Here is a 23,900-nt window from a genome sequence, read left to right on the forward strand (position 1 = left end):
GAATTCGTGGTTGGCATCCATAGTCTGTGTTTGAAATACCTTGTTCCAGGATCTTCTCGCTTTCAGCGTCTGTGATGAAAAATCTGTTGTTAACCTTATTGGTTTACCCCTGAATTTAATCTGCCTCCTTTCTCTTGTAGCTTTTAATATTTTCTCTTTGTTCTGCATATTGGACATCTTCATAACAATGTGTCTTGGCGTTGGTCTACTGTGATTCTGTATGCTCGGTGTCCTGTATGCATCTACAATTTGTATATCCGTTTCCATTTTTATTTCTGGAAAGTTTTCTATAATTATTTCATTCAGAAGGTTGCTCATTCCCTTGGTTTGAACCTCTATATCTTCCTCTATCCCGATGACTCTTAAGTTTGGTTTTTTTATGTTATCCCATATCTCTTGGATGTTTTTCTTTTGATTTTTTACCAGACTTTCTGAGTTGGCTAGACTCTTTTCAAGATGATATATTTTGTCTTCATTATCTGACGTTCTGGCTTCTACTTGCTCCACTCTGTTAGTGATACTCTCATTTGAGTTTTTAATTTGGTTTATAGTTTCCTTCATTTCTAGAATTATTGTTTGATTTTTTTTATAATCTCTGTCTTCTGAAAAAGATGCTTTATTTCTTCTTTTATCTGTTTATGTAATTTGTTTTTAATGTTTTCTTTCACTATTTGAATTTGCTGTCTCATATCCTCTTTAAGGTTCCATTCCATCTGTCTAAGGTATTCCTTGAGTTCTTTATTTGACCATTTTTCTGATGCCTCTAGGTCCTCCTGAATATTTAGGCTGTCCTGCATTGTTTGTACTCCTTTTCTTCCTTGCTTTTTCATGCTGCTCATGTTACTTCTTGTACTGTTTGACTGCTGAGTTACTGTTTACTCCTGTCGCCACTGGTTTCAATGGCGTTATCTCCTCCGTCGCATTCTGGTGACGTCAGTTCTCTGCCATGGTGGTATCCCATGCAAACGGCGACAGTTCGTTCCCTTTGCCGGGTGACCAATGCAACGGGTGGGTCCTGACTGGCTCTCCCAAGCCCCGTTTCAATCCTGTGGCCACTGCCTATGAAGGCGCGGTTGGCATTAACATCCGTAGGTTCAGAAGGGCTGACCAGTTGTTTCAGTGGGATCGTTTAGTGCTGAGTCACAGCAGTTTGTCTGCGAGAAGCAGGCGAACGGGAGCTTGAATTCAGCTGATCCGGGCTCGGTGTGTGTTCTGAGAGGCCCAGACTGTTCGCCCCAGATCCACGTCAGCTCAGCATTGCCTAGTGATCCCCAAAGGAGACATCATAGTCCTCTAGTGTACAGGGCTTATCTGCAAGGTCTTCAAAAAACTCCGCTAAGGCGTCCAGTGTTTCCTCTGCTAGTCTTTCATAGGCGGTTTTATGTAGAGAGCCTGGGTTGCCTGAAGTTCCTGAGTTCCTCAAAGGCATCAAATAGACACTCTGCTTTTTGACATTCAGAATCTGGTTGAGGTAGTGGAGGTTCAAACTGGCTCTGCCGGGCGCACGGGCCGCGGCGGTCCCCACACACAGTCCATGGCGGCTGCAAAACCGGGCGTGCTCCTCCGGGCGCGGGGCCCCGGTGTGGGCCTGGACTGGGCCGGAGGATGCCCACCGGGGCAGGAGGCCGGCGGCCGCGGGGCGCCCGAACGTCCACATCAAGATTCTTTTCCTTTGGCGCTAGTGACAGTGTCCACACCTGTTTGTCTTTTATAGTTTCCAATTCTCTGACTCACTCACTGGAACACCTTCTTCTCCCTCTCCATAGGAGCAATGATAATTGGTAAAGTCCTTCATGAAGGCCATTATTTTTACATACATCATTTTATTAGGGGTTTGTGAAGAAGGCTTATTGTCATGTCACAAAAAATGTAAAATGAGACATTTCCCCACATATCAACTTATACTCCCAAACAAGTAAATCCTTCCCCTCTCTTCTTTTTATCTTTTGTATATGTTATTCTTTAATTAACATCATCTACTTTTATCACTTTTGGTGTCACTTTTATGGAGAAACCTTTAGAGCATATCGATGATATATAGATATTTTCCAAGTCCCGTAGTTTTAATTGCTGGTTAGATAGATTGGCACATATGTCCCAGATACTCATGAAACTCATCAGGTTGCTATGTAAATCACTACCCATGGAAACCAGCAATTCTTATTTTCCCTATTTTTAATGACCTAATTATTTCTCTAGACATCTATGTATGCAACTTTCATGTTAACCACTTCTTTCTTCACATCTAGTCTACTGTCAAGTTTTATACATTCCATGTCTCTCAGCTTTGGTTCTTTTTACTCCACTCTTCCCTGGGGTACTCTTTCCTCAATTTCACAATTGTATGCTGCTTAGCTGGTCTGCTGGCCTCTGAACACTTCCGAATTACAACCTATTCTTACATCACTGTCAGATTAATCTTCCCCATCTGTAGCCTTCTGCTTAAAATACCTCCAACTGCTTCTTCTGCTGTCAGCATCTTCTGCCAACTCATAATGTGCTTAATATCAAAAGTCAAAGGAAGACTCAAAGTGAGTCACAGTATTTTTTTAAAGTGTTTTTAGATGAAATCATTTCAAGAGAGTCTACATCTTGGATGAACTAGGCTTATTGTATAAAGATCACAGCAAATATTTAAAGAAGAGAAACAAAAACAAGGCCACCAGATTAGAATTAGGCTATTTGGAGGTAAGAAAACCCACAGGATTAATCAATTTGCAAGGGCTCACAAATTTACAGACATTTGCATCACAAAAGAGTCTAAGGTGAATGTTTTTACATGTAAGTAACTTACAGGTAAAGGGCCCAAGCCTTTATTTGTTTGGAGGACTAGAACTAGATAACTAGATAAGATAGTCCATTTTGGTTTTGTTTATTTCAGAATATCAAGTACTTTCTAAAACATGTTCAAGTTGAGCATAAACATAAGATGGTAGGGTGAAGGGCTGGGATTGTGGCTCAGAGGTAGAGTGCAGGAGGCCCTGGGTTGATCCCAATACCACAAAAAGAAGATGGCAGGGCAAGGCATTGGCTGCACTTTCTCCTCTACAATAGGATTCCTTCTACCTTTCTTTTTTTTTTTTTTTTTTTTTTTTTTTTTTTNATCCTTTCAATAGTATATTTTTTTCTTTTCTTCCTGGAGGATCTGTCAAGTGATTTTAAAAAATGCTGAAATCTTCTACTGTAACAGTGGAATATTTCCTTTCTCATTGTGATTCCTTCCATTTATTCTATGTTTTTAATTTTTTTTTTTTTTTTTTTTTTTTTTTTTTTTTATAATATTTATTATTTTTTAGCATTTGGCAGACACAACATCTTTGTTTGTATGTGGTGCTGAGGATCGAACCCGGGCCCCACGCATGCCAGGCGAGCGCGCTACCGCTTGAGCCACATCCCCAGCCCCTCCTTCTACCTTTCAAATCTATTTCCTTTTCCCTTTGTAGTGAAACTAGTAACTAGTTGCCTTGTTGAGACCCAAAGAACCATCTACTTTCTTATATTTATCTTACTTCTTCTTTGAATACCTAATAACTATCAGGTGAAACATTAGCAAGTCATTAATATCCATATAAATTCCATACTATTAAGACTTACTTATTATTTTACAAAAGCTAACATCATTACTCACTATTAACATCCATGAATCTTCTTTCCATCATTTCTGGACATACTCATTTTACCTTGAAGTATTATGTGAATTATCATCTAGATGCTTAGAGTGTGTCAAATGCACTGTATCTGACTCTAAGAAATTCACAATAAGAGGTACTCAATAAAGGTTTTTGTATTAATAATAAATGCTGACATTTACTGAGTGCCTTCCATGTTACAGTAATGCATTAAGTAATTTAATTCTCAGAACCATCCTACAGATTATGAGTTAGACTCAGTTTGGTAACGGGTCATGGTTAGATAATACATGGTAGATATGGATTAGAAACTGTCCATCTGGATCTAGAATTTTAACTATTAAGCAGCATTATAAATTTGAATAAAACTAAATAAGCACACATACAAGCCTGTAAACATGTAGCCTTTTTCCATTTTCTTCCTTGGTTGCTGCCATTTAGTTACCATGGTTACCTCCTCTACCCTCAATTAAAGCCAAGATTTTGTTTCTACCAACTCTTTCTGGCTTTGTGTAATGCCAGAGTCTTTTGCTGAATAATTGAAATTATGGTTGTAAGGCATAACTGAGATGACCATAAAGGATTTCCTAATAAAAATTAATGGTTTACTTCACTGAGGTTTCACTGTTAGCTAAAAGACCTTAGAACAATTAATGTTGGTGACTGGAGTAAACTGATTCAATAGAAACAAAGAGTTAACATTACTTCTTACTTAGAATCAGTGAGTAACTTAAATATAGAAAGAAAAAGTCTTAACATATAAAATGGTATTTCTAAGAATTGTATAAATGTGAATGAACAATGCTCTTGATTTAAATCTTTCTAGGTGCCATGGCTAATTTCCTTTTTAATGGTTATTATGCTACAAAATTCCTCATGATAATCTCCAGGTTCCTTCAAAATGACTTCTAAAGTTTATCATAGCACAGCTACTAACAGCACACATAACAGATACAATTCAACATTTTTATGACATTTTTATGGATTTGATATAATCACTGGGTGATACTACAAGGTGAGCAGTGCATTTTGGGGCTTTCTATTTCATAGTTTTTCAGTTTGTAGCAAGTGGAAAATAAATTAAGCAAGGGATCCCTAAGGGGGTCTACTTATCTCTGAAGTCCATAATCCATTTGTCCCTCATTCTATACCATGATACTGATATATTATTGAGAAGTGACATTTATTTGATATTTAGTCATTTTATATATGTTAATAAACACACACATACCCCAACCATTCTTTTTTTGTTTATCAGTAGTTACCAAAAATTTGTAAACAGTACCAACACTTAATATCATTTCATGAAACCTTAAATTCACCCCATTTCTTTTGTTTTAGCACATATGTGTGTATGTATGTAAAACATATAGACACATATATGTATATATTAAAAACAGAAGTAACAGACTATAAATAATATGTAACAGCAATGTAATATTGATGTATACATCTACATCATAGAATTTTAAAGTTAATACTGTAATGTAAACATTCTCCATATTGTTAGCATTAGTAACCACCATTTTCTTTCTTTTTTTTTTTTTTTACATATTCATCTATAACTGACAGAACTTTCATAGATAACTTTGAAATAAACACCTCTATGCACATCATAGCTTTTTCTACTTTTGCATAAATCCTTGGGACAAATCTTGAGGAAGGAATTGTTAACATTATCGATTACTTTAAAAAGACATGTACCGTTTTTCTAAAAACAGATTTCTACATGCATTGTATTGTCAGTGTTTCTAATGTCTATATTTGTTTCTATAAAATGGTGAGATATACTAGCAGTTCCTCTTTTTTCTACCTTACTTTTCTAACAAGTATCAAAAAATGCTTAAGTAAAAACATTATACCAGCAGGTTCTAAGAAAACGGAAATCAAAACATGCCTTAAACATAAAGCATGTATATTTAAACTAATTTTTAGTATTTCAATACTATTAAATTCTTATGGTAAATATCAAAAAGAAAACAGCCACAATGAATTCTTCTGTACTTTATTCTATGGATATAATTTGATGTTTATATATAATAAAACTATACATGAATTCCTTTGAGGCATAAATTCTCTTCATTAGTACGATTTTTTTTATTACTGCTTACTTGTAATCTATCCTACTTTACTTAATTATTTGCCTCTTAGTGTATGTTTTGGTGTAATTTAGTTTTTTTTGGCTCTGACAAACAGTATTGTAACAAAAAAGGGCCAAATTTTTGTTCATATTTCCGATTATATTTTTAAATTCCTAGAAGTGAAATTACTAATACATAGTAATACATCAAATTACTTTTCCAAAAAGATATATGAAAATGTGTAAGCCAATTTTTATATAAGAAGTAAAAGCATTATTCAGAATGTGTCCTAAATAGCCATTTGGCTATTACCCACATTTGGAATAGGTGCTTTTCTACAGTGGATAATGAAGTCCAGAAATGGGAAAGAAGTTAAATGCAGCAAAGCTGGGGAAAAGGTGAGCAGTGTAAAGGATGGAGAAACAGTAAAGGCTCTGGTGGCACACATCATGTTTTGCCTGGTTGTACATACTGCATTGATGATCTGATTGTCAATGGGAGCCAGAAGTGGTCTAAGTCTTTTAGTTCTGTTATAACCATTCATACATCTAATAGTAGGGCAGTTTGTAATTCAAGTATTGGTTTGCAAACTGCTGCTTGACTTGTGTGGAGAGCATCAGCTCTTGAAAACAAGCATCAGATCAGCTTGGGAATTTCAGGCTGGGAACAATCTCATTAGCAAATTAATAGTTGGGGGAAGGAGAAGAAGAGGAGGAGGAGGAGGAGGAGTGGTGAAGCAGGGTGGGGAAAGGAGGGGGGAGTAGAAAATAAGAACTATATAGCAATATAGTTCAGGGTCAAAATCAATTAGTATGATTTTGGGGTCAAAACCCCAAAAGATTATGGGGAAAGAATCATACTTTACCATACTAATTCATGTATTCATTCATTAGGCTAATATATATTTTGAGCAACAATTATATACCAGAAACTCCTCTAAATGTTGGGAATATGCGAATGAGAACAATATGGTCCATATCCTGATGGAGCTTACAGTTTAGTGAGAAATACTGACAATTAATGAGTCAGGTATAGTACAGGAGGATGGCAAGTTCAGTGGGACAGAGAAAACATGACAGTTGACAATCAACTCTATGGGGTCAGTGATTGGGGATGCATCTGAGACCAGTTTTCAAGTACAAACTGAAAAATAGTTGATAGAACAAAGAAAGTTCAAAAACCAACTATGTAATTTTTGCTGTCCATCATAATATAACAAATAAAATCTTACATCCAATTGAAACTTTGTAGCTTCTAAGTGTTTTCTGGAGAACAGAGCTGGAGGAATTTTAGCTCAGACAACCTGTGACACCAGCCATATTTCACCCATCAGAATTGGGCATAAAATAAATAAATAAAAAGGAATTTAAAAAGAGAAACTTCTTACCAAGGGAAGTGTAATAATTAGCAAGATTAGAACTGTGTAATGAACATTTCACTCAAGTACAAATATGCCTAAGTTAATGGTGTAATCAAACAGATTTGCTTCCAAACGCTTCGCCTTTGGGTCTTCCTGTTTGTTTCTGTTGCCATTTTTTCCTGAAACCTGAAAAAGCAACCCTGTAAGAACCATACAGCACGAGTCTCAGTGGTATGAACCAACTGCAAATCTAGCCATTCCATTGATGTCTATGCAGGAACAAACTTGATGAGTTCTGCCAACCAGGGAATGTGGGTAGGAGCCACATTCAGCTGACACCTGCATAGAAGCTCCACTGGATGCTGCCAACACAGAGATCATTTGAAGTGTGTGTGAGCCATTCTTAGACTTTCAAAAATAATACCTAACTTGAGTCTTCTTATAATGATTTGTTGTGGCCAGGAAAAGTACCGCTATCTCTATTTGTCAAAGGAGAAATAGATTTAGAGGTATTGAATGCTTCTGGGTCACCTATGTAGCAACTGTGTCACAGCTAGAAGTGAGGTTTTTGGATTCTTAGTATTGCTTTCTCTACGAACATCAACTTTCTTAACCCTCTGGATTGCCATTCTTTAATATGATTATCAGAAGGACCAACCATACATGGGGAAAGCTCTTAAGCACAATAGAGGCCCCATCTTAAATTAAAATGTAATGACAAAGTTGAATCTTAAACACAAGTTAGAAAATAAAACAAATTGTGCTTTGTTTGCTATCTAACCTTTCGGTGAAAGACTCATCAAACAATAAAACCTTCATCAAATGCTTTCTTAAAACATGTATTCAATCATTTTAAGTAGGACAGAATGGATAGAGCTAAAGACAACCTGCAAAGGCTTTCTCTTTTGAACTCTGTGATACCAGCACTTTCTAATAAAATTTAATGTTGGTCTGTTGATTCTAATTCCATTTAGGGGACATTAAAAGGAAAAGATGCAAATGACAGATCAATTTTGAGGATGATTATCAAATCTATTTACCAATATTGTCCTATTTATTTGATTAATTTGCTTTCTGCTGTAATAATTTCCAAATTTGCTTTCCATCAGCAGAACACTGCACAGAACTTTCATATCCAAACTTTGCTTTTTCCACAGGCTTGTACAATATTATTTATGTCTCTTTTCTTTGAAAATAGTCAATAACATAGGGATTTTTTTTTCCCCAATGAAACTCTATGTGCCTCAGAGCAACATGGAAAAATTTTTAAAATGTATACTATACAAAATAATTACAGTAAACTCTTAACTTTATACAGTAGAGGAAAACAGAGATAGCATGTGCAACTGAAGTCCACAGACACACCCCAAATTTTATTTCAAAAAGCAATTTCAACTTTTCATTTAAACAAACCTGTTATATGCAGCAAAATTGGTTGATATAAGCTTTGCTTCTTTTTTGAAGTCAGCCAGAGGGGAAAGCAGGGAATACAAAAACTAGAAGTACCCTCAAACTCAATCAATTCCCAAGGAAATGAAAGTTAACTATAATCATTTGGCACTGCACAAAGAAAGAATTCTACAAGAAATGTAAACACAGCTAAAAAACCCTCTAATGTTTATTGTTTTCAGCTTCTAAATGACCTCTTTAAAACCATTATATAGGAAGTCATCAGATTGTCTTTACTAAGTCTGTGATTACTTAAAACCAAATCATGAAACTATACATTTGGTATCCAGGAAATATAAAAATAACGATATCACGATATCACATTCAACCTCTATATTTCTGTGTAATCATATCAATTGGGAAGCTAAATGGAAGATGTGCATAAAAACAGCTTCTCTTCTTTCAAACAGTGATTCATAATTATAATTGTTTTTAAGTGCAAAGTGACTAAAGAGAAGTTTAAGCTTGTGATTCTCAAATGCAATTTCACTCTTTAAAAACGCTTATTGTTCTTTTAGAACTCTGCATGTTTCAAGGAGGAGCTTTAAAGAAGACAGAAGAAGGCAGTCTTCTTTCTGTTAATAACCATTCAACTTAGGGTTGTTTTCCGTAATAGCCAGTTTTATCTATCTGAATCAAACCTATTGAGACAAGTAATAGCTGTGATTGATAGTCTGTACAGTTTTTTTTTTAGGAAACTTCTTATATTGAATACTAATTCTCAAAATGTGGTTCTCATTGGAGAGAGCATCAGTTTTACCTGGAAACTATTAAACATGCAAAACCTTGGGCCCCAGTCCAGAACTACTGAATTAGAAATTCTGTACCAACCAGAGCTGGGCCCAACAAACTAAATTTTAACAAGCTTTTCAGGTGATGCCAAAGTTTGTAGACTACTCCCTTAAAAGGTCCAATCCTTCACCACTGTCTCAAATTTGTGTGAGCCCAACAGAAATAAAACCTCTGGAAACATCTGGGGGGGATGGGTTGCAACAAGTTTTATCAGTAACTTTTATCATTCTTAATCTATGAAAGTTTGAACAAATGTTCAGCCTTCTTCTGAATTACTATTAGATTATTATTAGATATCTACCATCAATACTCATCTTCAAAATATTTCAATATTTTGTGTCGGAGAAGATGTGCTGGAAATTAAACATCCCAACCCATTTTTTCAACTTTTTTTTTAACCAGTAAATTGGCTTCACCACTCAGTGATCACCATTCAATCACAGAGTGCAAGTTTCACATGTGGTGTTTCTTGGTTTGGTCTTTTAGAATTTTTACAACATATGTTAGCTTGTTTCATTAATAATATTTTTTTAAAATTAAACATTTTTGGTATTCTCCAGAGAAAAAGAACAGGAGATTATACATATATATGTGGTACGTATACATATTCAAATTATATATTTAAAAAATACATAAACACACCCCTAATTAGGATTGACTCATATAATTATGGAATTGAGAAATCCTGAGATCTGCAGTCAGAAAGCAGGACACCCAAGAGAGCTAAGGTGTGTGGCTCCAATACAAGTCTAATAGCTTGAGAACCAGTAGATCTGATGATGTAAGTTTCAGTTTGAAATCCAGAAGTCTTGACACATAAGAAGAACCAGTACCTTAGCTTGAGTGCAGAGGCCAGAAAAGCCCTCTGTCCCAGCCAAAAGTAGTCAGGCAGCAGGAGCTCCCTTTCCCTGGCAGGAAGGTTGATATTTTTTGTTCTATTTGGCCCTTCAGTTGATTAGGTAAGGCCCCCTCATATTAGGAAGAGTAATCTGCTTTACTCAGTTTTCTGATCCAAATGTTAATCTCATTCAGAAACAGCCTCACAGATAGAACCAGAATAACATTGGCCTAAATGTTGGGGTCCAGTCAAGTTGACACATAAAATGAAGGTCACAGTCATTTTTAAACCACTAGGACTTTCCATTTTCCAACAGAATTATGTAAACATTCTTACTGTTACTTTCAAAATGCTCATCATTTTGTTCTTATTGGATATGACATGATTAATAGTATTCATGAAAACAACTATAAATCAAGCATAAACATGTATATAAGAGACGCTGAGAAATGTGTGTTAGTTGCAATTGGTTATTTTAATTTAAGCTATGTAGGACATTTTTGATGTTGGGCAGCCAATGTTCCTTTCTCTACAGTGTACCTTTTATGCATCAATGGGAATTTGTAAGTTGAAAGTTAATGAGGAGAGTGGTTTTTTTTTTTTTTCTGTATAATGCCCATTCAACTGGAAATAAATGAAAAACCCACCCAAACAGCAAAGTATTTTTATTATATGTGGTAGTGCAGTGGAGTGTTTAGTTAATTGACTATTTTGGCTTCACATCAACTAATCTGAAATCAGAGGAGAATAAGATTTTCTCAAGGTGGAAGAAATTTCAAATAATTAACAAGAAGAGTAAATATTTACAGCATGTCTGTTTTGTGTGAGGTGTTAAGGAGGTATTAAGCCCAAAGTTTTCCCAAATAAAACCTTCAAACCGAAACATTTCAAACTAGGCAACTGAAAAAAATAATACATTTATCTGTTTCACAGTATAAAGGATTATATTGGGTAATTTATTTAATGGATAGTTTTTACAAGTTTTTCTACTCATAATTTTTAAATCATTGTGCATCAAAAATATTTTTTGAGGCTGGGGAAGTGCTTGTCTGTGGTACAGTGCTTGTCTGACATGTGTATAACGCTGGGTTTCATTTCTGGTTCCCCAAAAAAGTGAAATCTTTTTTCACCTTTGAAATTTATGATTCTGGAGAAATTGTATCCATGGAGTACAATTAATTGCCAATTTAATTACTTAATATGTAAGTAAAAAACATAAATTGACAAAATCAGAAATTATAATCATCTACTTGGCAATAAGGCCCAATGGAACAGATCTTAAAAAGAACAAGCTATATACACATATTGAAATATCCCACTCTATCTGATACACATGTGCAATTATTATATATTAATTAAAAAGAAAAAAATAAAATTTATAAAGAGCATGGGTACTTATAAGAGTTTATACTTTATAAGTTTAAGACTGAAAGGCTAACAATGGAGAACTACTTAGAATAATATTTTTAATACACACAGAAAAGTTTGGAAGAAAAAAGTAAATGACTTGGCATGTTTCTAAAATATGAATACCTCCTAAGAAGGGAAAGAACATGTTCAAAATTTGAAAATACAATTAAAAATTAACATAATTTTTCCTTTTTAAAATAGATTAAACTAGTATATTATTTTGTTTATATCATACAGTAATTTTTTTCAGAAGTATTCAAGTATAGGTAAAAAAAACCACCAAAACTTTGTTTCACAACTTTGGCATATAATTTCCTTTCTCGTAAAACATGTACTAGAGGAGCATCTTCTACAGCTTTAGGTGGCTTCCTGTGAATACAGATGGCATAGTAATTGCTTTCAATATTTCTGGGGTTACCTCAAAGAGCAAGGCACATCCTTTATTTTTGTAACTAGTACCCTTAAGTTGTTTTTTTTTTTTTTTTTTCCAATCAAATTGATTCCATTTTCAGGCCATAAAGAGAGTCAGTGATTTCTTTTCATACCCATATAAAAATCAAACTTATTCTTGGGGCTAAATTGCACTATAAATTATATAAATGAATTACACAATTAAAAATATAGATAAAATCTGAAGAAGAAAGATGAGAGACAGCAAGTACAAGCTAGTGTAGGCACACAGTGGGAAGAAGAGTAAAGATAGGAGGGGGCAAAGGAAGACTATTGGCTTAGACTATTATACATAACTGTATTTCATCAAAATTAAGAATTTAAAACCATCAAGGAGAACTGAGAGCTAAGGTTTGCCCCTGACTCTTTTGTTAAAGTACACATGATATTGAATCTCAACCTTAGTGAAAAATCTAATGTTGTCTCTCCACAGATGAGGTAATATATTTGAGATCCCTTTATAGGACAAGCAATAAATCATGACCTCAATAGGCTGTAAACAATCCTGTTTTTACAATCCTCATTCTTGTTTTTCAAATGGAATAAAATTTAATTAGGGTGTAGGGCATGGCTATGGTGTGCCTGAGGACAGGCTTAGAGGATAGGTCCAGAAGTAACTAATGTTATAAGCAGATGACCTAGTTCCCTCTTTATAAGAGATTATTTTAAAGATCCTATTTGTTCCTTACAAATAAAAAAATATGGTGTATTTTAGAATGTCATTTAAAAGTTATAAGGATATTGTTTCCACTGGTTCTAAGTCACCGGTGACCTGCTAGCTTGGGGCAAGGACAATGTCAATATCAGTGACATATATTCAGTAATAAGAAGTGTATGCAATAGAATAAAAAATTAGAAAAGTGATATTCTCACAAAATCCCATTATAAAGATTGAGGTAATTTCTCCTCCAAATGATTATATGGTCCCAAAAGATATAATGCCATTATAGAAACACATTTAAACAAACATAAAGCTAAATGAACTCATAATATGTTGTTTCTGCTAAGGCAAGATGGTATAAAAGGAGAATAGGGCAAAAAACAAACAAAATAAAACAATGCTCTCGACAAGAATAAGACTGTTTAGATTCCCACTGGACTTTCTTGGTGATTCAGGCCTTTTCTAATTTAAGAAGCCACCTCATATTTCTGTTTATTATTTTATATACTCTAGGAATTGCTCTTTTCATCTTGAAGAACTGTTTTTATTGTACAATTAATCATTCTGTAAGACCATGTTTATTTTATTAAAGTTTGTATCAGTGTGGCCATTGTTGCTAAATAGTAAAGGAACAAGAATTGAAGGGAAAATATGGGATTATTTTAGCTCAACCCAGTGTCACAATAGAGTTTAACTCGTACTTGGTATTTGGTACATTTTGAAAACACAAGTGTTTTAGCATTTTACAAAATAGAGATATTACAAAATATGGTTGAGTAATCCTGAGAGAAATGTGGGTCTGGGGTGGATGTGGATATTATACCAATGCTAGTGTCTATGCATTTTAATATTTTGTTAGTTTTTTCAAGATAACAGCAAACATCCTAAATGATAAATATGTATTTAATAGCTGCTTTCTTGCCAAATACATTGAGGCATTTTCTTACCCAATAAATAAAACATCTTGGCTCAAAATGTAATGCTCCATGTAATATTGAAGGTAGGGGACAAAAGTCATGATAGACTTTTATTTTAGATGCTTTAATATAATTTTTCAAAATCTGAATCAGTTAAATTCAGTTTAGTTAAATACTCTCAATTTTTCCTTTCACTTTCCGTCAGTCCTCCCTTTCTTCATTCTTTTCCATTTTCATCTTTTATTTAAAAGTAGTAGATTAACAGGAAAATTTAAAGTTCCTGGAGCTCTGAGGGGAAATATTCCTCTATTTTGATCAGGGCTTGAAACAAATCTTATTTGCAGTCAAATAGTAATATTAAAGTTACATTGTGAGTTTATTATTTATCAGTTGTAGTGATATGTTTACACTAAGTATGTTCTATACATTACTATATATCATACTTTAATATAAGAGATATACATATGTAAATTGTATACATTGGCATAATATTAGTATATACATAAGTATAAAAGATATACACATGTAAGACACTTAAATGTAAAGATGATTTTTTTTCTTTTTTACAGTAATATATAATTTATGTTTACAAATGAATTTTAAATAGCAAATATTGAAGTGGATTTATAGTGTTTTCTTACTTTTTGCTTGAAAAATGTTTAAAGGAAAGCACCATTTAATGAATATAATGGTTAAATAAAGTGCAGAGTTATGTGGAGTTCAGCACATTCTTTTATTAACAAAACAAACATGACCAAACACTTACTATTTATAAGACATTACATGAAAGATGATTTGGTGGTTCACATTTGCAACCTCATGTGATTTCCCCAGAGCGAGGAGATCTTCACATAAGAATTATTATGGATTTAATGGATAGTGTTATACTAGAAAATGAGAATGTGTTGACATTTACAACATTATCAAGTCTAACCTCCTAGTTATTTGAATAAGAAATATCCAGAGATATTATGCCCAAAGTTAACACTATGTGATTATTGCTTACAGTCCTGTAGAGGACTAGTACTCTGCCTGGTTCAGTCTGGGGAACAGTCAGGAGACAGGCTAAACAGAGAGTGAACCAGAGTATAGAACCCAAGTCTGAGTCCTAGTCATGGGCAGGCCTAGGAAGCAGGGAAACCTCCAAGAAAGGGCAAGAAGAAAAGTCATTTTCAAGTTCAGGTATTAGGAATATAAAACTAATCTAAGGGAGGTTGGAGAAGCAGCACTGACCAGGGCAAGAGCTTGTGACTGGGTAAAGTCAAACTATAAGAATAGGATATTGGGAAACCATTTTGTGGAAAATTACTTAATTTCACAATTCAATGGGTTTCTCATGGACCTTACCTTTTATTTACTTATTTAAAAAAAAACAAACAACTCAAGACATTTTATATCACCTACCATTCTGTTCTTCTTAAAATACTCTGTTTCTGAGAATATTCCTGCCCTTATGGTACTATTTCTGTGTGAAAATACCTCCTCATCCTCTAGCCAGTCAATATATTCCCCAGGTTTTACTTCCTTTAGTCCAAGGGTTTTTAAAATATGTACAATTCGTTTATGAAATGACTATTCTCTTTTACAATGATAAGTTTTATCCAAATGGTCTTGGTTTATTCCTGTTGACCTGAGACAATTAATAGAGCCCCAGCTTTTGTGATATGTTAGATAACACATTATATAACCAGCCAATTTGTGTGGCATCTATTCGTTATTCTCACACCCTTGTAATGACTTTCTCATGTGCCTGTAATGAATACAATCATGTAAATTATAAACTCCATGAGGAGAGGGCTATAAATAGCATGATTGGATTAGGTTAGGGCTCTGCTCATTTAAGATTTCAAAAAAATATTTCATAAGCTAACCTAACCTAACATAGATTATCTTTTAAAACATCTAGGCTGTTCGCATGTAGTGGATGATATTTTTTTCCTTTAATTTCTTGAGTGATGATATGTCAGAGTCCATATCAACATAAAGTCCTATCAACCCCAGGACAGTTCTAATAATCATAGTACTTATTTGTATTCACTGGCACACATTGCCAAAATGTTTGCAAGAATAAGAATTAAATGGTTGGAGTATTTGAGTCATCTTATTATGTTTTTAAAATTTATCATTCCAAAAAAAAAAGAGCATTACTTCATTGTAGTATGCTGATTTTAAGTTCTTTGGGTATAAACCAAGGAGTAGGATAGCTGTGTCAAATAGTGGTTCCATTCCAAGTTTTCTGAGGAATCTCCATACCACTTTCCATAATGGTTGGACCAACTTGCAGTACCACCAGCAATGTATTAGTGTACATTTTTCCCCATATACTTGCCAACATTTATTGTTGCTCATATTCTTGATAATTGCCATTCTGAAAGGAATGAGATGAAATCTTAGAGCAGTTTTGATTTGAATTTCTCTAACAGCTAGAGATGTTGAACATTTTTTCATATATTTGTTGATCAATTGTATTTCTTCTGTGAAGTGTGTGTTCAGTTCTTTACCTTATTTATTGATTGGATTATTTGTTTTTTTGGACTTAAAATCAGCATACTCCAGTGATGCAGTCATATCAATGTTTATAGCAGCTCAACTCACAATAGCTATAGTATAGAACCAACCTAGGTGTCCTTCAACAGATGAATGGATAAAGAAAATGTGGTATATAAACACAATGGACTATTACTCAGCCTTAAATAAGAATGAAATTACAGCATTTGCCAGTAAATTGATAGAACTGGATACTATCATGCTAAATGAAATAAGCCAATCCCCCCAAATCAAAGGCCAAATGTTTTCTCTGATATGCAGATGCTAATTCACAATAAGGGAGGTGGGACTAATTAAGAATAGAGTTACTTTGATCAGGTAAAGGGAAGTGAATGGAGGGGAGGGGTGTAGTATATACTAGAATGAATCTGACATTATAACACTATGTACATATATGACTACACAACCAGTGTGATTCTACATCATGTACAACCAGAAGAATGAGAAATTATACTACATTTATGTAAAGTAAGTAAAAGTGCATTCGTCATGTATAACTAATTAGAACAACAAAAACAACAAGAACATTGCAACAGGGAAGAGGGAGTAACTTTATTCCACTTACAAAAATGATCACTCTTTCTCACCAAAAATAACATTCCAAGTGAGCAACTTTTCTTTGAAAATTTATCAGCAGTATTGTTATATAAGAAAATAATATGTATTGAAGAACCCCATTTCACCCATATATTTCTGCTTAACTACTGAACAAAGACATATTTAGACTAATAGTGATGTGCTAATTGTGTCTACATTGCCCTCAGCCATGCAATCACATGGATTTCTACTTCTCAAGTTTAAGTCCAGATTTCACCCGCATTGTACTTTCTTCCCCCTTGGCTCCTGTCTTTTGTTCGTCCTTTTCACCAAGAGAATTATGCATCCCTAGTTCTGTATTCTTACAGCATCTTTCACGTGTTGATATTCCAGCACTTCTGTATTGTACTATAATTGTGGACATGCGTATCTTCCCCATTTGCTGATCTTTGTAGAATTAGGAATCAAGTTTATTTTATCTGTCAGTTTCTAGCATCTGACAGTCAGTGGTCAGTGCCTGGGAACTCTCCATGCTTTTAGTAAATATTTGTTAGATAAATGAAACAGTATTCAGACATTTTAAAAGGTTACATCTAAAATGTTAAGCAATATTTTATTTACAAATGAAGGTAAAATCTTAAATAAGTACAGTTTTAAATAGTGACATTCACACTGTGTAGAAAATTTATATAAAGAGAGATTCTTTCAAGTACACAAAGTGCTCATAATCACAGTCATTCTGATGAAGTGAAGGGCAAGTGATTTCCAAACAGAAAGTGCTATTCTTCAATTTATACTTGTAAAAAGACCGGCAGAAAGAAGCACATGCATCAGTTTGGAGAAGTGCAATGAAACCATTAAAATCAGGGAAGAAATGCCAATGGAAAGACACTATGACCACAGATAAGCTGCCTTCATTTTAACAAAACTATAAAGAAGTTAGGTCCCAGATCAAGGCCTAGATGTGGTAGTTCTCACCACATCTTGCTGACCCCAGGAACAATCAACCAAACAACCCAACAAAGTCAGCACAATTTACCTAAGAACCATGAGAAAATAAAATTGGTGATTAGATGTTAAGGAAATCAAATCATAAGCAAATAGGTGGATTGAGATTTTTGTTTTCATCTATCTTTATACTCTACACAAACACATACAATGTGTATCTGATTGCTTATTCTAATCATAAATTACCCACAGTCCTCTATCCATGAGTGCCACACCACCTGAAAAGTAAGGAGGTATTTACCATTCCCAGGGCCTTGTAACTGGGAGCAACAGTCCAAGAACAATTAGCATGGATTAATGTTTATGTATACAATCATCTGTATACATAATCTTTTGTAAAACACACACACACATAATCATGTACTAAAATGGAATATAGTAAGTTACCATTGTTTTCTTTATCTCTAATTGAAAGCTAGGGGAAGTCTATAATGACTGTGGTCACCTTCAAGAACAAAGTGGGTTTTCCTGATCTGAAGCCTATAAAAGTGGGGAATTTGGAGCAATAAAGGGAAAGGAAGAGGATAATTTTTCAGAATTCTAGCTGGTGTTTTAGATTTCACATATCAGAAGTGGAAGGGGCCATTGGAGACCACTGTCTTGTCCTTTCTATGTTTTTTGATAGGATTATATCGACAACATTTCCAATATGAGGGGTAATCCTAGTCTAAGTATCCTCTGAAGGAGATTTAAATGATTTCATTTGTAACCTTTGCCCGAATTTTGACAACACTCATAATCAAATCATTCTCTGCAGAGCTGACCCAAATCCCTCTTAACCCAGTAGGAATTCACTTCCTCTGCAGGCTCCTTAGATGAGCAAGCTTTTCACCTTCATCCTCAGTCTTTCAGACACTTGATTAATAAGCCACACATCTGGGGAAGGACTGAGAGGGCTGGGATAAGCACTGAGCTCAATGACTCTTGATGCAAGTCCATGCATGAGTGTTCCTCAAAGTGACTCTTAGTTCTCAGAGCCCTCATGCTGACAAGCTATGGCTGAGGGTATGAGACTGGGTGGGATCATCTCAGCAGGGATTCAACTGGCATCTGAACAGGAAAGTTTCTGTTGGTGGGAATATCCCGCTCACCGCAGAGCAAATAAAATGCCTGCCCCGACCCCAGACCATCCTTACTAAGAACTAAGAGTAGACCTTCCCGATACTCCACAACAGGTTTTCCATTCCACACTGGCAAGTCTCCCACAGTCGGGTTAAAATTCCCCTGCTTGAGACTCACTGGCCATTTACCCCTAGATTTACACTAATCAATTAGACTAGAATCCAACCATTTATAGATAGATGTGGGTGGTGGGGGGACTCGGCACTTGTATTTCAAATACTTGTGCTTTCTCTCCATATTCTAGATTTGTTTCAAACCATAAAAATAAGTTATAAATAACAATCACTTTTACTTTGTAGCTATCTATATCCCATCAGATTCTTTGTTTCGTATGTGTCACATGACACAACCATCTTTAAGTTAGAATTAATAAATGTGTTTTAAATATGAAGGAAATGAGGATCACAGAGATCAACCAACCTCTTCAAAGTCAGCCAGAAGGGAACTTATAGAACCAAATCAGCATCTCTTTAACTCCAACCATCTTGTTATTTTTGGAATATCAATCTGCCCTCTATGTTGCTCTGTAGTTATAGATATTTATGTATGAAAGTCCTGTGAACAGGAAGGAGATCCAGGCAGGAGACAGAAGTAACGCGTGACACTGAAGTCACACCCATGAAGAGTCATTCACAGAGTCGACAGGAAGGAGGAAGGACCCAGAAAAGAGCCTCAAAAATTGTAGAGACTGGAGTTAGGGAGAAAGGAGGAGGAACTTGCGTAAACATATTTCTTGTAAAAACTTGAGGCGTTGTCAGACTTCTGAATCACAACCTTCATGAAACAACCTGATTACACTAATGTCTTACTACAGAGGTAAACAAGGTTTAAAGGGAGAAGCTGTGGGGGAAAGACAATGTAATGACCAAGTAGATATTTAAATAAAAACCCTAAAATCATAAAAAAAAAATTCTTTAACTTTGACTTAAGAGAGAGCTTTTGATTCCCAACACAAAATTAATATATTGATTTTAAAATGTAGGTAGGATAAATGCTAGTTTTAGTCTCAACTTGTATCTCCCAAGAAATATTTTGTTTGAGAAAATCAAATTTTGAAATCACACTGCACATCAAAGAGTTTGGTGTTTTAGATATGTAAGCATAACATGTTTTTAAACTTTTCCTATTAAGAAAAACTTGGGGTTTTTCAATTTTCTTTATTGATGAATTCTTAAAAGTAGCTTTTACTTCTGATGGAATTAAAATTAAAAGAAGGTAAAAAGCAACTCCGATTTTCAACATTTACAACCCTTGCCTTATTTACTGTGTGGCTGATACTCTTTACACCATTTTCACTCCTTTGGGTCTGTTCATAAGAATAACAGTAAATAAATTATTGATATGATATTGGTAAAACTTGAGAGAATCTAATTTTGCAATGATCCATAAGAAAATACAGACAGTCAGCACTGACCAGTTTGGCTAGAAAAGAACTAAAGAAAAAAAAAAAAACAATGGAGATAAAGCTGGTTATGGGGGGCTTAGACTCTTAATCCTGAGCCCTTATAGGAAGGAAGGTCCTGAATCTTTGCTACACAGCAGTGGCTCTCGATGATCTCATTTGAGGTAGAGGCAATACCAATCAAACAGGACCTATTTGGAAGCCATTACAACAGCACTGCAAAAAGGACACTAGGGCAAAAAAAAAAAAAAATAGAAACAGAGAAATGAGCAGGGTTTTCTTAAGAATCAGGATTCGCAGTGACATGAAGATACAGGAGGGGGGACTCTGCAAAAAGATGCACAGGGTAGGGGAGGGTCAAAGAAGTGGCAGAAGAAAAGTCAGTGTGTTTTGAAATTAGGAGGTCACTCTGAGCTTTGAGAAATTTTGTAAGGACTTCTAGGAGATGGAGTTAGAAAAGAGAGAGAAGTTTAATCACCATCAGCCACCTTGGTTTCCTCATGCTGCTCTAATGAACTCCGTATAGATTCTACGTACGGAAATCTGCAATCATGTACCTCCCCGTATGCTTTCCTTATGCCACATCCCAGGCTCTACAGTTATTCTCAGTTCTTCGATTATTAAAGATATAAATTCTGCCCCTTGTCATGAGATCAGTCCTCCTTTAGCTTGAGTCTGTTGCCCTGCAAATAGTGTCCTTGCAGGCTCTGTTACTGAATACCAGCATTTCATTTCATTGGCAGAAAATATTGCTCTGTGACTTCAAAACCGATAAAACAGTGGAAGAAAAGCATGGATTACCACTTGGCTCTTATTTCGGGGGGGGGAGGGGAAGAATTAAACCTACTGAATTAAGTGCTTTGTAAGAAATAATGAAGCTCCTCCAAATGATACTACGGAAGGGGCAGTGTTCATAGCTGAGTCCTGTAATCATAGAAGAGTTCGTTTTACATAGTCTTTATGCCAGATGCTCTTTCTAGTCTGGCTAAACCCCATACAGAGTTTGTATGACAGGAATCTATTATGTCATCCTCAAAATACTAAATATTGGCTCACAATAAAAAAAAAGTATAAGCATGAACGTGTACTTCATTCATCAATGGATATTCTTTAAATACATTTCATCCTGTGAATTGGACCTCATGTTTTTCAAAGCATATTCATTATTTAACCCCCTAATCAGCTCTTTTTTTTTCTGTACTGGGGATTCAACCCAGCGTCTCACACATACTAGGCAAGTGCCTAACACTGAGCAACACCCTCAGATCTAATTATTTTAACTCTTACTGTAACATATCAAAGAAGAGAATAATTAATGGCTTTCAGGCCTTCTGTATTAAGTTAAGAATCACAGCCTATGGATCCATTCAATTAACACCCGTTTGGAATGGGTAAATCTCAAATACAAAACGGCAACAGATTTGGGTCAAAACACATTTCTTCTGTCAGGTGTGGTGGTTCACACCCCTAATTCCAGCCACTCTAGAGGTGGGGGCAGAAGGCTCTCAAGTTCAAGGACAGCTTCAGCAACTTAGCAAGATCCTGTCTCAGAAAATTTTGTTTAAAAAGATGGAGGGCATAGTTCAGAGGTAGAACTCTCCTGGGTTCCACCCCAGTACCTGCAAAACAAAAACAAAACACACACATCCCCTACCTCACCCCCATGCTTCTTTAATAGGATTGCATGAGAAACAGGTCTTTTTTCTCTGACACAGAGCCAACTCAAGAACTCGTTTAAGGTCTCTTTTGGAACCACTGGTTCATAGTTTTACTTAAATGTCTAGGTCTATAAAAGAAACTCTATGAAATAATGTCTCTGTTAAAGATAAAATTTAAATCACCCCCAAAATTCAGGTTTATATTTACCTCTCTGTTATGAAAAGAAATGAATGGAGAGTCAAGGAATGGAATGAGAATAAAATTCACATGTGTGAACAAGAGTGAGCTTTTCATTTGCTTTCAGGAAAAAATAAACTGTTGAGGATGTAGCTCTGATATGCCCTGCATGATTAGCATTCAGTATCTATGTTCCACACATATGCAGGGTTAAGAAATTCTACTTTGACCAGACAAAGAAATTTCAGATGGCCAATTATGCATGTGAAAGTGGGATGATAATTAAACAGTACAAACAAAATCCATTATTTCCATATTAAATTTCTGACACACATAAGAGTGTATGGTATCAATATAGCCATAAATTATATTAAAAGCTTTCTCATACTATATTTATGAGATGTCATACAGCATGATCGATTTACATATAAAGTATTATATCTGTGGGTCGAATGTCCCATCCTAGTCTTCAATGTTTCTGTCAAAGAAGTTTTCACAATGGTTTCCCTTGACACCTGTTCTTAAAACCTCTACTTGCCTGACTTTTCTCATCAGCACCTCTGAGGAGGAAAATGCTATGAGACTTTTAATGTTGAACCTCACATCATTTATCCCTGGCAAAATTTAAGAATGTCACCCCAAGACCTCTCCTTTTTGCTAATTAGGATAATTGATTTCTGTCTCAGTGTATTTTGGATTATTCTCAAGTGTCCCTTAGGTTATTTCCTTTTCTTTCAGGCTGAACATGTTAGGTTCACCTTTTCTGACAAACCTTATTTTCTAAACATTTTATCACTTTCATTGCTCTTCACTCCCTTCAATTTGTCATTGTCCTTTTTTTAACAACCCCATATGAGTGAAGTCCTCTGGAGGGCATTTTAGCAGCAGCCAGAGGACTACAAAAACATAAATTTTTTTATTCAGTTTTCATTTAAACAAATAGAAGCATGCATGGTTCCTTTTGAACTGAAAACCACAATATGCCTAGCTTAGCACACGGTATGTGCTCAACGAAAGTTTAATTTTTAATAGTATTATTTTAACTAATAATTAAGAGGGAAACGTTATGACCATCCTTATACTTCTGATTTTTTGGGCTACTATGAGAACAGGTGACTTGCTACCAACAAAACATTAGTTCTGATTCCTAAAAAAAAAAAAAAAAAGTGTTGATTTTTTTTTTAAATTTTTTTTTTTTGTGTGTGTGTGGTCAATAGCACATTTTAATTAACATGTCATTCTTGGTTCTTTTCCCTATTCAGTGAAGTTGTGTTTTTGCTTATCATCATTTGAATTCTTTCTAAGAATATTTGATATATTGAAGATGAAATGTAATTTTTAAATTAAAATGAGCCCACCCTCCAAAGCTAAAGCAATCTGGATGGAGTTAAAACTCTTGTCCCATTATTTCATCTCCCTTCACTCTATCTCTATTTGAGGTCAATTTGCTTTGCAAGCCATTGTTTCTGTTTGGTTGAGAGCTGATGGATAGGAATCCACTCTCATGACCTTCTCAGTAAGAACTCTAAGTGGCTTCTGACACTTTTCCATCCATGTAAAGGTGAAATTCTTCCTCCATATGCAGCTAGCACCACAGCTACTTTCCAAGTAGCCCTTCAATAATTAGCAAGGCACTGTGTAATTTGTGTTCCTGTTTTTGTCAGTGCCAAGCAATTTATTTACATGTGTTTCCATCATAGGCTTCTTCCTTCCCTAGTTATAGCCATCAGTTTCCCAAAGGAGAAAGAAGAAAAGGAGGGATAGATAAAGAACAGTTAGAGAGAATCATATTTGATTTGAAGCTATGATATTCAAATATGTTCAACCGAAAATATATTTCTAGAGAAGATATTGCCATCTT

General features: G+C 35.0%; 2 protein-coding genes across 6 annotated transcripts in view; both read right to left on the minus strand.

Annotated features, from left to right (window-relative positions):
* The window catches only part of Magi2 (membrane associated guanylate kinase, WW and PDZ domain containing 2), a 1,275,072-nt gene that overhangs the window by 573,512 nt on the left and 677,660 nt on the right, over positions 1-23,900 (minus strand). The gene's annotated exons all lie outside the window — the stretch shown is intronic.
* Positions 768-14,074, minus strand: LOC107144436 (frataxin, mitochondrial-like). Its single transcript, XM_048786220.1, has 2 exons — positions 3,413-14,074; positions 768-3,066 (listed from the first exon to the last, which is right to left on the minus strand). Exon 2 carries the CDS (start codon positions 1,655-1,657, stop codon positions 1,262-1,264), a length of 396 nt encoding a protein of 131 aa, XP_048642177.1. The 5' UTR covers positions 1,658-3,066; positions 3,413-14,074; the 3' UTR covers positions 768-1,261.

This window comes from Marmota marmota, unplaced genomic scaffold (assembly GCF_001458135.2).
Source record: "Marmota marmota marmota unplaced genomic scaffold, marMar, whole genome shotgun sequence".
Lineage (NCBI taxonomy): Eukaryota > Metazoa > Chordata > Mammalia > Rodentia > Sciuridae > Marmota > Marmota marmota.

What these genes read in the sequence shown, in the direction of transcription:
- LOC107144436 (XM_048786220.1), bottom strand. Translation starts at nt 1,657, where the DNA reads ATGTGGACGTTCGGGCGCCCCGCGGCCGCCGGCCTCCTGCCCCGGTGG.